General features: G+C 33.2%; 1 protein-coding gene across 1 annotated transcript; it reads right to left on the bottom strand.

Annotated features, from left to right (window-relative positions):
• Nucleotides 1-1,136: 1,136 nt before the first annotated feature.
• LOC132728915 (uncharacterized) lies at nucleotides 1,137-1,775 on the bottom strand. The gene has a single exon (XM_060714636.1). The coding sequence runs from the start codon at nucleotides 1,773-1,775 to the stop codon at nucleotides 1,137-1,139; it is 639 nt and encodes a 212-aa protein (XP_060570619.1).
• Nucleotides 1,776-15,746: the final 13,971 nt, after the last annotated feature.

Raw genomic sequence — 15,746 nt, 5'->3', positions numbered from 1 at the left:
AAGTACAATTGTGACTCCATCATCTGATGACTGTCGGTTGCAATATTAAAGTAGTCCTGCAATCCAGACGGTACTAACTGAAATCTTGACACTTTGTCCAATGAAATGCTGTTATCAGGTTGCACATTATCAGTATCTAATATATTCATGGTATCTTTGACTTTGTACGAAAGAAATGTGTAATCACAATCGTGATAATGATATTTTTCCTGAATATCTAACTCTAATTCTTCAGCACTTATCTTTCTTGCATAAATTTTTTCATTATTGTAGAAATCCATATCTTCATTTGTGTTGATTACTTTCATTGCATTTGCAAATATTTCGGCAGTAGTTGTATTTTCTTCAACATCTGATATGTTTTCTGTTATCGGAAGATAGGGTGATCTTACTTTTTTTGTTTCAGTTGTGATGTTATTTTCTGTGATTTCTGTGTTGATTTTGTATGTCAATTTCTTTGCATCATTTTTTGTCATTTGATGAACCTTTTCTAAATGTTTTATTAGGTAGTGTCTCCTTTTAAGTTTGACTTTGCACCCAGTTATAATGCATGTGTAAATTTTGTTTTCCGGAGAATGAATTTCTTTGACATGTCGTTGTAATGATTTATAATCGCTGTAAAAGCGTCGACAGAATTTAAATTTACAATAATACATCTTGAATTGATTATTTCGCAGTAAATATCCGTAATCGTATGAAGTAAATATGGAATGAAAAGAGATTTTTATAATGTTTGGACACCGTTGCACGTGATTTTCGTGGATTTGCTGAAGATGACTCTTAACAAACTGTAAACATCGTAAACCTATAACAAGAGCTAACAGTTCTAGTCTTGTTTTTGAGAGCTTTTTCAAAGGTGCTAAACGTGTTTTTGAAAAGATGAGATCTATTTTTGTTGTATCTTCTGACCGTTGATGTAAGTATACTGCAACAGCGTACGCTTTTTGTGATGCATCGCTGAAACATACAATGCGATATTCAACTAGTTTAGAACAGTTTGCAGATCTAGATCTTGGTATACGGACATGTTCCACATTCATTAGTTGTTTTTTTAATGAGATCCATTTCTTTTGATCATCATCACTGAGAGCATCATCCCAGTCTAGGTGTTTATTCCACAGTTCTTGCAGAAAATATTAAGCATCAAGGATAACAGGACTAATCAAGCCTAGTGGATCGAAAATGGATGCAACGTATTTTAGAATTTCCCTTTTGGTGGCATGAAGACTTTGACATAGCATTTTTGCAGAACGATATGAAAGAGTATCACTTTCCAAGTTCCATTCAAGCCCTAGCACTTTCATTGATTTCACTTCTGCACGGTCTTCAGGAGAAAAGAGTGAATTGACCTCTTCATTATTTGAAGCCCATTCTCTTAGATTCATAGATCCAGCATTGAATATAGTTTTTGCATCTTTATAAAGAATCTTCGCTTCTGTTATGTCTTTTGCACCTGTTATCATATTATCCACGTAGATATCGTTTTTTATTTTGTTTGATATTTCATTATGAAAAGTGTCAAGATGATGTTCAATTGTGGCACCAAGAAGAAAAGGACTTGACACTACTCCAAACGGTACCCGACAAAAGCGAAACTCTTGTATGTTACATGCGTTAGTCATTGGATTGTCAATATCTTTTAACCATAAGAACCTTGTAACATCACGTTGATCTCTTTGAAGTTCTATTTGAAGGAACGCCCTCTCGATGTCGGCTACAATTGCGATCGGATGTTTTCGAAATCTCAACAATATTCCACATAAGTCATGAACCATAACAGGACCGCGATACAAGCAGTCGTTCAGACTGTTATTTTCTTTTGAAGTCTTTGCCGATGCATCGTATACTACTCGAAGTTTGGTTGTTGTTTTTTTGTGGTGTAATGACTCCAGCTAGATGCACAGCACCGTTTGCTTTATTTGGTTTGACTTCTTCTATTATACCTTTCTGAAGTTGATCTTGAATCACATTCTGCTTAAGCCGTTGACAGGAGGCGTGGGCGATAGCTTGCAGTTACCACTACCGTCCATGTATAAGGACTGTTTTGACAGTAACAACAGTAAAACTGTCAAGAGAATATTGAAAGGGGATCGGAGGTTAAAAAGCCTGCATACCACATATAAGCTGTAAAAGACACAATTAAAAAGCAGACAACATATCCTAAGGGTGATTAAACACTATTAAAGTGAGAAATATCGCAACCTGAAAACTTACTTTAAGTTGGAAATTCCATCTACAATAATGTATTTTAAGTATTTAAAACGGATTTGTTACTTTTGGTTTTTCTTGGATTAAGTTTCACCGAAATTTCGGTCATGTGAAAACATTCCTAATATACTGTAAAGAAAGACCCCAGCTAATCCTTTGTGAAACATTTCAGACACGAGCGGGCATCTGACTATAGATCCACCGACCTTCTGTAAACTAGCTTGATAGATTCCTTACATACAAACAATCCAACGTCTTGACGGGAATTCAACCACAGCATGAAAGGAATTATTATTTATGTGTTTAAACTACATTTGATTTGAATTTGTGACTTGAGAAATATTGATGTTTTATTTTTTTTTAATTTAATATTGCATAGTTTATTTGGTTATACTGTACAGTACTTTTGAACGTGTCAATGTGTACGAAAAAAGTGCTTAAGAAGTTTGGTATATAATAATAATAATAATAATAATAATAATAATAATAATAATAATAATAATAATAGATATTGTAATCGTATGACCTTAACTTATACACTATATATTTTCCTTTTCAGAAACATGAAAACTTCCATACAGGATGTCTGAAATGAAAAAATAAAACGACTTTTAATTTAATAATGACAAAATAATCCTCACTTCAAAGAAGCATCAAAAATGACACAGGGGCCATGATTTGATCTTTCCTTGCAAAATTCTTTCTTTAGAATGGTACACAGCGAATGCTTTTAGGTTTGGAATTTTAAACATTGCATTTTTTAAATCTATTTTTTTTTCGTATTCCGGAGTGCAACCGAAACCATTTGAAAAACTTTCAAATTGGTAGAAATTCATGTCAACTTCATCAAATTTTGTCAATTAGTTACTGTGTGGATGTCATTGGGCATACATGTGTACGACAGACGGACGAAAAGCCATCGGACCAATAAGCTCACCAGTTGAGTCGAGATATAAAATTCTATGTATCATTCATACATTTTACCTAGTATATTAAGAAAATATCGAGGTCTAAGCTGTAACGGAAATTTGGGTATAAACTGTAACAAAATTAAATAAAAATCGCTAGGTCTATGCTGTAACCCTGCACAATTCACCTCGCTCTATACTGTAACATTGTTTTTTTTCAAACGCATTTGACAAACAGTAAAATTGGTTCAGCTAATCATTTATGAGACAATATATAGATGATACTGGGTCGCATGGTCTGAAGAAATATATGACTAGATACCGGATCCCATTCCTTACAAGCAAAGCACAAAAACATCTTTAAGAAACTAAACCACTTGTAGTTTGGACCGGAATAAAAATCACCTACCTGTCTTCCCCACAAATTATCCTTCATCTTGAAAATTCTATACTGTAACACGTTCCCTACGGTGTATATAGACATATTCACTTTTTTTTACATAGTTAAATTATCTGTAATCATTTGCCTGAGACAGCATTTAATCACTTCATCACATATGTATTTGGATAGATTATTTTCCAGTTTCGGGGGTGACTGAATCACACCACCGATGCACAATAAATCCATGATAAGACTCATCTTCGATGTTACAGCTGAATGGACAAAAACGTTCTTAAGTTCTTAGGTTTTTGTAACTCAGTTTCTAACCGTAGCGGAGCCACCCATACAAAAAACTTACTAAATGGTGTCACCTATGTTTAAGAGGCAAAATTACGTACTATACAATATTCCTCCATTTTAAAATGTGTCTTAAAGTGACATTATGCCACCTAAGTGTAAATGGCGAGTGCAAAAGTAACTGTAAAAATAACTTTACATTTTGCTGTAATCATGGTAATTGTGTCCAATTTCATATAAATTTTACCGTGTAAGAATAGTTGACCCGCGTGACCCTTTGAAATAATTCGGAACTGCCTCGGCTATTATCGATAATAACCTCGGAAACAATACGGATTGAAAGTAGTTCTACCACGTGGTTTCAGATGTAAACAGAAACAGAAATAATGTAAAACGAATGTATATATTTGACATCTAATGTTTGTCCAGGTACTCTTATGCTTGAAAATTTGTCTGAACACAATTAGCAATTTCAGTATGCCCACCGATGTTCAATTTTAAACAAATCCGACTTTTAGAAATGTCAACAGGTTGGTTTTTTGTACTTTCTGTTTCTACAACCAAAATAATAAATATATAAATAATGTATTGTTTGCTATTAGGTGGACTTTTACTACATATATTGGAAATAAACTTGTCAACAGCTCCAAGCATTAAATTACTATTTGTTTACATGTGTAATAGTGGTCAGGTTCTAATGAGAATCAATGCTTTACACGGAGACCAAACGATCACAACTTATAACTGGAGTAAATTCTCAGGGCTCAGTAGATTTATATATAAGTGTCACTATATAAAGATGATGGACTAAACAACGACAACTAGTAAATACAATTTCAATCAATGCTTTTAATATATGAAAAGCCCTAACAAATTGAATGAGTATACTAATCAAATTATATTTAGTTTTATATTAAGAACAACTATATTTATTATTTGATTAAGATTAAATTAAGATTAAGATTAAATTAAGATTAAGATTAAAGATTAAGAATCTAGCTTACAAAGCTAGATTCATTGCTAATTCTACATCTTGCACTACAAGTAAACTTTCCATTTTATTGACGTCTTGTTTGACTGCCATTAAAACACATGTAATTAGATATTGTGATAAAGTCTATGAAAACACAGGCAAACATCTCTTTTGGTCAATTAAAAATTCTGGTGAAATCTTGGATAAATTCAAAATTAAGAACTTTCAAGCTTCAACTGTCAGTACATACGATTTTTCTACACTTTATACAACTTTGCCACATAATTTAAGGTGACAACGGAGTCAATTATCACTGAAAAAACCTAAAATGAGATTTTTTGCTTAGTAGATTTATCAACCATTTCTGAACACATTCGTGATTTAATTTTGGAAGCAGTTACTCCAAAAAATTTGTTTTTAAACGTTTTTAAACGGTACCTGTACGATTTTTATCTGCTATTCGCGTAACCTGTCAATTATCGATAACGCTCCGCCCCCTGTTGAGGCATCAATGAGGGAAATCGGTAGTTCCATATATCCGTGAATTACCGGTCCATACTGGTCCATACAACTCGTAATTCATGTATCGTACAAATACCGTACATTTTTTATGAATATCGTCTACCTTTTATTTAGCAATTTTTTATTAAATAATAAATTGTCGGCCAATGTACGTAACATAATGTATAAACCATAAACAATTAAGCATAGCGGCAAATCGCACGACCACGGGGTTGTTTAAAATTATGGTTGCTAAAATATCAATAATGTGTGAAAATAATTTGTCTGTCCCGTTAATCTGATAGATATTACATTGAGTTTATGGACTTTTGAACGGATTCAATGGCTTGCTTTACATTCAACCTCGTTTTCTAACAATGTCAAGTAAAACAACAACAAAAACAGACAACTTTTTTATGTGAACGCCTATATGACTTGCGGTACGGTGTCCCTGACAAATTTCTAAACCATTTTAGATTGTTTAAGGATGATTACTTCTCTATGAATCAATAAAAAAATAATATATATTAGCAGTGTATGCTTTGAATAAATTTTTCGCCAGTAAATCGAACACAGTACTAATAAACCTGGGACAAAGTATGGATTATTGTATACCCCAGTAGAAACTGGATCTCTATGCCGTGCGTAAATGATTTTCATGATAATAGATGTCAAGAAGGTCAGATCATAATTATCGAGTGATACCTTTTATTTCTATTAAAATATGTCAAGCATTTATATCAATTTGGAGGAAAAAATATATTTCTATTTAAATATGTCAAGCATTTATATCAATTTGGAGGAAAAAATATATAATATCCCGTTCTAATTTGTACATCTACCATGGACTTTAAAAGACCGTCAGAAGCCAATTTTTTCGTTATTTTAATTTATATTTTAACGGAAATTCATACACGAATACACAGACAGAGTGACACTGGTATAATATAATAATAATGCTGATGATAATAATAATAATCTTCAAACGTGAAACGATTAAATACCCCGCTAACGGTGCGCAAATACGTTCCATTTCCCCCCCACCGAGTGCCTCAAATTTTACCCAAAGTCACGTGACATGTGAGACCGATACCAGACGAAAAGGAAATCACGTTAAGATTTGAAGAAATTTCTGTTATAAACTGATATTAATCAGCAAATTTTTAATTGGTCAGATGACACTGGGTCATAAAATGTTGTTAGAGTATGTTACCGCAACTTGTGACCCTCTCTGGTGCGATATTTGTGTATTATGCAATTATTTAGCGTGAAACGTAGGGGTCCGAGAGAGAACAGCCGATTTATGACACTTCGTTTGATGCGGGTCGGACTAACTTTGAATCGGCATAACTTTTTTAATAATCAAGCAATTAACATGCGGTTTAAAGCACATGAAAGGGAATTTATTTACGGAGGGAACCGTGTCAGGGATTTTTGTTTGCTCAACCAGAGACTTAATTATCTTTAATTACGTAATATGTATGGTGAAAAAAGTCGTATAAAATGTTTGACGTTACGTAATATTTTTTTGAGAAAAGATAGAAAAAATTTGAAACACGGTTCCCCAGATATTATAAGTATGTTTATTTTCCAAAAGTTTGATGACAAAAAAATAAAAAATGACTTTGATATGACGATTTAAAATTTTAGGATTTTTATTAAAAATCAATCATTTACAAAGGCATTTTTTTCAAATATGTTATTTTTTATGATGATTAACGACATTTAATGCACAAAGATTAAATAAATAATAATTATCACTAAAATAAGTTGGTTTAAATGACATTTATGTGAGTACCACGGAAAGTGTCTGTTGTCACCTTAATCAATGATAAACTATTTTCCCTAATTCAGAAAACTTTTGCACGGGAAAAAGTTACCTTTCTAGCATGTAATTCTAACAAAGCTTTTTTTACTAACGGTATTGTAAACATTATACTATGTGGACCTGTGACGAAGTTTGTAGAGCACTCTCTTTTCTTTTAGACAACATTTATGTCAGGTTTGGTAATACCCTATTTAAACAGATCATAGGAATTCCTATGGGTACTAATTGTGCACCCCTGGTCGCCGATTTGTTTTTGTACTGCTATGAAAGAAACTTTATGTTGAGTCTCTCTGAAGATAAACAACAAGATGTTATAGTCGCATTTAATAATACTTCCAGATACCTTGATGATATTTTTAATTTAGATAATCCTTATTTTGATCAAATGGTGTCTGACATATATCCGCATGAACTTCAACTTAATAAAACGAACTCTTCAAATTTTAGTACATCATTTTTGGATCTTCATATTACTATCAACAACAATTCTATTCACACGAAAATCTATGATAAAAGAGATGACTTTGACTTTTGTATAGTTAATTATCCACATTTAGATGGAGACGTACCCCATGCAACATCTTACGGGGTTTATGTTTCCCAGTTAATTAGATTCGCTAGAGCTTGTAGCAACGTAAAGGATTTCAACGAGCGGAACATTTTTATTACCAGCAAGCTTCTAAAACAGGGCTACCGCAATCATAAATTACGGAAATATTTTACTAAATTTTACAATCGTAACTTTGATTTAATTTCCAAATTCAATAGTGATTTAAAAACTCTTCTGCGACAAGGGATTAGCCAGCCTGGTTTTTATGGCGATGTGATTTACAAACTTCTGGTAATTTGTCTGTTGTTTTTACTAAAATCATTAAACGTTTTATTAAAAAAGGTTATGGCCCTACTATTTTAAGACATACTGCATGCTAAGTGTTCAACCCTTTTAAAGTTGGACAATAAGCTTTCCTCTTTTGATTACATCTGACGGACCAAGTGGGAGACTTATGATGGTCAGTTTTTAAATCCCTTTGAGACTGAATTGTCTTAATGTTTGTCTTCTGGCTTGCTTCGTCGGGCCCTTGTAGATGATTTTCTTGTTGCTCTGTCTTCCTTTAGGACATTGAGTACTTTTGTTATGGTCATTGGGTTTACTTTTATATATTTTTACATGATCATTTTAGTGTTTTACTTATTTAACCTTTTGTAACCATGACAACTGTTAGAATTTCACTTGGCGGGGATTCATTTTATTTACACTGTCTCGTTTATAGGAACATGGTGGGGCTAAGAGCGATGTTTGTTGCACCATTAACCGGTTTAAACTCCCCAGCAGTCATTATTATGCTGCTGACCGTTCCAAGGCGGCGCCCCAGTGTGTTCCTCAGATGTATGTCTTATGTTGTTTCATACTGTTTTGGTGACACTTTTGCTTGTGTCCCTTGTTGTTTTCTCGTCTACGGTAAGTATCTTCCCCATTGCCTCTAGTTTTTATTTCTTTGATTACTCCCCACCCCCTCCCCCCCGGTCTGCTGTCCCCTTCCCCTTTGTGGGCCTATTTTTATTTTCTTTAAATTCCTAATCAGTTACAAATTAATTATCATTTAATGATTAACCTGTCCGTGCTCTGTCTTTGCCCTGTCCTGTTTTTGTTTGGGGTCCCCCTGGGCTCCTTGCCATTGGTTCTTGTTGCTTGGTCATGTGGGGGTTGCGTTCATTGAACGCCGCCTTTCCTTGTTGATCTTGTTTATCATATTTTATGTTTATGATATATTTTATATATGTGGTCGGTTATAATAAACGTAAACGTTTGTTAAGGACTAAGTCCAGTTTAATGTTTCAAGGCTAAACCTTGTTGTACTGACCAGAGTAGGTACAGTACCTAACCTAGCCAACATTGTCAAAGTCAGCTTATTTATACAATTCAGTATTCAAAACAACAATTTGATTGGTTGAGAATAACATTGTATATACCATGCAATAAGTATGAAAGATAGTAACTCATAACTTATAGATTAACTGTTAACTTAGATTACCGTAAATACCCATCCTATTACATTCCTCCCTCCTTAAAAACAAAGAAACCCCATGTAATTAGAAATTAAATCTTAATAAATATAATGTCAAAAACAAAGGAAGGAAAGAATAACCCTTTTATTTAAGAAACTATCAAAATTTTAATCAGAAGGAAAATCTATTACCAAATTATTTGAAAAGAAAAATCTATTACCAAATTATTTGAAAATAAAAGACAAATGTTACAACAAAAATAAACAAAATCTAATGAACCTAAATGAACCTTACAGTAAAAAGCACAGACTGAACCTGATATATATATATGAAAAACAACAAAATATTCCACAAATCCAAAACACACTTTCAATTGTCCTCCCAATCTAGTTCCGAAAATCGGTCAAAATAAAGCTCAATCACTTCATCCCATGCCCGATTCCTTCTTTCTTCAGCATCTTTTGCTTTCTTTTCCTGTCTCAGTTGTTCTAACTCCAACTGAGTGGGAAGTCTTGGCTTTATACTGTCACCAGGAGGCACGTAAAAAGGGTTGATCACTCTTTTTTCTTCTGACATGTGCAATGGACCAGTTCTAAAACAATGGCGCCTGGCGTCATATTTCCTTTGTGAAATCTTCTCACAAGAAACACATTTAAAAAGGATTCTCGTTGGTTCATGGCAAGCCACCCAGTGCTTGTTAAAGAGTGAGTACTTAGTAAATTTAGCGTTGCAATTGCTAACTGGGCACTCGTCTCCAGATGCTGACCATAACGGTCTCTCTGAGTTAGGCCTTCTTAGTTGCGCTTGTGCCATTTTCAAACTGCAAGATATCACAAAAAACAATAATATTTTTCTACATAAAGAAGGTTAATAGATTTTGTTTGCTCTATCATTTAAATACTTCAACAGTATCTTACAAGAATTTTGATAAACTTTTTTTTTCTTCTAATACATAATACATAATTATACACTCAACCTCATATTTTCAAAAGTATAGGATGAACAACTCTTACATGAATGTTCATGTACTTAAAACTTAAGATTACATGAGTTGTTTCCCTTGATACTGACATTATCATATAGTTATAAAAGATTGACATGAAGTCTATGATACAAAATCCTGACGGTAATATACTTCAAACACATCTAATGTATGCACATGTCTTATGTGCATTACACAGAACCATGCTGAAGCATAATTATCATGATTAGTTATATATCATTATAATCATGTTTACCTAAACATAATTATGAATAGAACATTTTGTATTAACAAATAAATCTACACAAGTATTATTTACAATTAACATTAATGACATAATATACAAGTTATTACAGTTTTATTTATTTATTTTGCACATACAATTACAACATTCACTAGTTTATTTCATATAAACTTAGTGTTAACCATTATATATGTATTTATATAATGTATATTCACATGTTTTATTTCAATTTTATTACATTTAAAGAAGAAAGATATCTTCTTACGTTTATATGTATTTTTTTTTTAAATTTATACTATAAATCTTATGGCGAGTAAATTTCTCGAGGCTTTATTATCCTCTCTCGTCTTGATCTAGGAACAAATGGAATAGTTTTAGGGGAAACAGGCAAATCATTATTCTGAGAAAACAAACATGCATTCTCTGAATTATTGGTAATATCAGTACTTATTGATATGCCCTCCAAACCAGAACTGGTTGTTTGTTTAACCCAATTATGTGGAAGATTTTTCCCTTCAAAAGGTTTCAAATGATCTACATGAACAACAATGGGTTTAACACTTTCAGATTTCTGTATTTTGTATGTTAAATAAGTTATTTTAGACAGCACTAAATAGGGTCCTGTCCAACCTTGACATAATTTTTTATTAGTTAACGGAGGGTACCACCTCAAAACCCTGTCTCCCTCTACAAATTCCCTCGGTTTTAAACATCTGTCATAATATTTTTTTCTGCCTACTTGCAGCTATACCTTATTTCTCATAGGCAAATGAATATGATTGCCTCGTGGTTGATTTAACCCATTCAACATATTCTATTGTGCATTCATTTTCAGGCTGGCCTTGTGGAGGGCCTACCATTATGTCTATAGGGTTATCTACCTCGCGCCCTAACATTAACAAATTGTACTACTATGTTGGGTAGCACGATAAGCTGCCATAATATAGCACAAATGATCATCCCAGTCTTTTTGATTTTGTTCTACAGAAACAAAATGGGTCAACTTTGAAGAATTGTTCTATTATTTCTTTCAATCATGCCATCCGATTTTGGATTATATGGACACGTTCGGGTTTTGTCTACGCCTAAGAGTTTACAAATTTCTGAAAACAAATTAGATTCGAATTCTCTCCCTTGGTCAGTATGAATTTGTGTTGGGAACCCGTACTGAAGAAATACCTGTGTAATCAAAGTATCGGCTACTGTATATGCTGTATGATTGGGGACGGCAAAAGCCATTTTCCATTTGGTAAAATAGCAACCACAAACAATAACATATTCATTATTTTGGTTAGTTAAAGGTAGAGGTCCTAAAATATCGACTGATGAGATTTCCATAGGCCGATTAGCTTTAATTTGCTTAATAGGAGCTTTCCCTTTACCAGGGCCTGGCTTACATTTAGCACAAGTTTCGCATTGGCGAACCCAACGGGCAATATCGTCAGACATACCAGGCCAGTAAAATCTACGTTTGATGGCATCAACAGTAAGGTCCCTCCCAAGGTGACCCGAATATCTCTGGCAATGAAGCTCATTAAAAATAATTGACCTAATCTTTTCAGGCGCTACTAATTGTAACATAGTGATCTTATCATGTTCATTATACGATTTGTGATACAAAACATTGTCTTTTATTTCAAGAACTTCCCATAATTGCCAAAGTTTAATGATATCACTATGCAAATACAATAATTGTGATTTTTCAGGTTTTAATTAACTTTCTTGTTTTAATCTGACAATTTCAGCAATTGAAATATCCTTAGATTGCAATTCAAATATTTCTTGGTTAGACCAGTGGTGTAACTAACCAGTTTGGGTCAATATCATTTTGTTTTGTACTATCTAATTGTTCACAAGTAATTGGGTTTATACATGTACAGTTAACATTTTCAGTAACATTTTCTGAATAAATTTTATTTTTTTCCTGACATGTTGTATCTTTATTTTCAAAATTTTGATATGAATCAGATTCATGTTTCTGTTTCAATGCTTTATCTAATGTAATATTGTTGTTTTGGTTAATGTTCACAGTACCTTGGCATTCAGAGCAACCTGTAATTTTGCAAGGTCTTTTTATCATGCGAGTGATACTGTCAGCATTTGAGTGTTTTGATCCTTCCCTATATTGTATTTCAAATTCATATAAACCTAAGATACTGATCCAGCGTGCAAGTAACCCTTCTGGTTCTTTAAACTTTTGTAAATAAGTTAAGCTCTTATGGTCTGAACGTATCAGAAACTTTTTACCTAGCAACTAATGCTGATAATGTTGCACAAAATGTACAATTGCTAAAAGTTCACGCTCTGTCGTGCAATAATTTTGTTGTGCAGCATTTAAAACCTTACTGCCATAAGCTAAGACTCGTTCGTGTCCATTTTGTACTTGTGAAATAATTCCAGATATGACCTCTGCACTTGCATCAGTATCTAAGATAAACTGGCTTCCATTTTCATCAGGGAACCCTAATATTGGTGAATTGATCAAACAGCTTTTTAATTTTTCAAAAGCATCATTCTCAGATTGACCCCATTTAAACTTAGCTTTTTTACGGGTAAGTTTTGTCAATGGTAATGCAATTTCTGCAAACCTATCTATCATTTTCCGATAGTAGCCACATATCCCCAGCCATGACAAGATTTCATGCTTATTTGTAGGGATAGGCCAACCTTTAATACATTGAATTTTTGAAGGATCACAACTTATGCCCTTAGCAGAAACTTGATGGCCTAAAAACACAATTTCTGTCTGGAAAAATTTACACTTAACAGGTTTAAGTTTCAGATTTGCTTATCTGAAACGTGTTAATACAGAACATAAATTTTCAAGTGACTCGGAAAACGTTTTCCCAAGAATACAAACATCATCAAGATAAACCAGACATTTTTCAAAACCTAGACCATTTAAAACTGCTTCCATAAGTCGCTGAAAAGATGCCGGAGCATTTTTCAATCCAAAGGGCATAACTGTAAACTTAAATTGACCTTGACCCGGAATTCTGAAACTTGTCTTCTGAGCATCAAATTCGTTTAACTTTAATTGCCAATAACCACTAGCTAGGTCTAATAAATGATAATAATGGCTATTTGCCAGGTGATCTAGTGTCTGATCAATTCTAGGAAGAGGGTATGCATCAAATATTGTTACGGAATTTAAAGCTCGTAAATCAACACAAAATCTTATTGTGCCATCTTTTTTTCTAACAAGACAAATTCCAGAAACCCAGGGTGAATGACAAGGTTCAATAACATTTTGTTTTAACATCTTATCTATTTCTTGATTAACAGACTCTTGTAAATGTATAGGAATTCTTCGGGCTTTACACTGAATAGGCCTAGAGTCCCCTGTATTGATGAAATGTTCAGCTAAATTTGTCTGACCTAATTTCCCATCAGGCCCCATAAAAACATCTGAGAATGAAGTTAATACAGTTTTAACTTGTAAAATCTGGTCTTTGCTTAATTCTTTTGAAACAGACTCTATTATAGGCTGTAAATGATCTGGTAAAACAGACTCTGAGCATAAGACTTGTGAAGTGTTATTTTCATTACTTTGATAAATTTCACCCACTTGTGAGACTAAACCTAAAATTGAATCTGTTTTTAACTTAACAGGACATGTGTTTACATTCATAACTGAAAGTACTGTTTTGTGATTATTGATATCAATCAAAGATCGTGCAACAAAAATTCCTTGATCTATGAGGGTATGTGTAGGGTCTAATACATTTAGCCTATCCTTACAATTACCATTTATGTATGTTGGTACTAACATTTCTGATCTAGCCGGGATTGTAATAGTTTCAGCAACCTGGATTTTCGCACAGGCTATGGATTGATATTTATGAATTTTTACTTTCCCCACCTTAGTTTTGAGAAGACGTTTAGGGACTTTAAGGCTAACATTATACTCCTCAAAGAAGTCCATACCCAAAATGCCTATAGTTTCCTCAATATCAGTAACTATAAACTCAAAATAAAATGCAAGATGTTCAATTTCAAAATTAAGTGTACATTTTCCAGCAATTTTTAGCCTGACCCCATTTGCAGTAGATAGAGGCACTTTAACAAGTTCTAACTTAGGCTTATTTTCTAGTCTATCATAACACTTGGTGGAAATAATTGAAACTGGACTTCCAGAATCTATGAGCATTCCTCCCTTAACCTGCCCTATAGCAGTTTTTACATAATAACATGATGTTTTATTTTTTTCACCTATATCAGAAACAATGTTTTCCTTTTCTTGGCCTAAATTTTGTGGTGTTTTTATATCAACATTATTCTGTTGCAAAACCTTACTCTCAATATGATTTGAATCAGTGACTTTAAATTTCAAACTAAACGGTGTATATGTATTCGTACATGTACTTTGTTCATCTATATTTGCACGATATACATTTTGACCTTCGTTTGCGGAACACTCTTGTCCTAATTTTTGACCTAAGTCACGTTGAGCATTCGTCTCTGTTATAGTAGGAGTAGGACTTAATTCGGGTGGAGTAATCGTTATTTCCGGGATATTCCTATAGAATGTGTTTTGTTCATTTATATTTGAATGTTCAGACATTAAAAAACTTTTAACGGAACAATGTTTATGTTTGTCAATTTCTGGTAAACTAACATTTTTCAAGTTCGTGTTTTCAGTGTTTTCACTAATTTGTGAACACTGCGTGTCACATTTTGTCATAGTAATGACACATATTGGCCTAGTATTTTTACAAATGACTGAAGTTTTGGCCACAACCTCAGTCCGGTCTAGTTTTCCTGTAAGGGAGCATTTTGTTTTAGAAAGCAACGGCTCTCAATATGGTCTTTCTTTTTACAAAAAGTACTGAAAATATCTCTACGCTCTTTGAAAAAACATTGACTTTCTGTATGTCCCAGTTTATTACAATATGAACAGGAAATATTCCTAGAAGTATTCCTTAAATTCCTATTTGGGGAATGATTTGGGGATCTATTCTGAATTCCCACTTGTCTGTTCTTGTGTGGAGATGAATCTGCACGTAAATTACGTGAAGGGCTATTTTGTCTTGATATGTTTTGTTTCTTAATAACATTATCACAGTATTTGTTTTCAAGCATAGACATTTTTTCATTAAACTTTTGTTCAAGTTTTTGATCTAACAAAGAAGATAACATTTGCTGTAAATCTTCAAGATTACAATCAGTTTTCATATTTGATGGCCTAAGGGAAGAAACTATATTTTCTTTCAATGGAAGAGTAGTCCCCCTTGTAATTTCGTCATCTACGGGTTTTGATCTTTTATCAAGTGACCCCTGTAAAGCAGCATATTCTACCGCGGCACTAATAGCTTGATCTAAAGTAGTTGGATGTAAAAATTGTACATGTTTTTGTAACTCAAAACTACCCAGACCATGAATGTACTGATCAATGATACAAGATTCGAGTGCTGTA

Source organism: Ruditapes philippinarum, unplaced genomic scaffold (assembly GCF_026571515.1).
Source record: "Ruditapes philippinarum isolate M1 unplaced genomic scaffold, ASM2657151v2 ctg6910_1_1_1_1, whole genome shotgun sequence".
NCBI lineage: Eukaryota > Metazoa > Mollusca > Bivalvia > Venerida > Veneridae > Ruditapes > Ruditapes philippinarum.
Note: the sequence above shows the minus strand (reverse complement) of the source record. Positions and strands in the feature narration are given on the sequence as shown.

Excerpts from the sequence above, each read along its gene's own strand:
- LOC132728915 (XM_060714636.1), bottom strand. The coding sequence starts at position 1,775 with ATGGTTCATGACTTATGTGGAATATTGTTGAGATTTCGAAAACATCCG.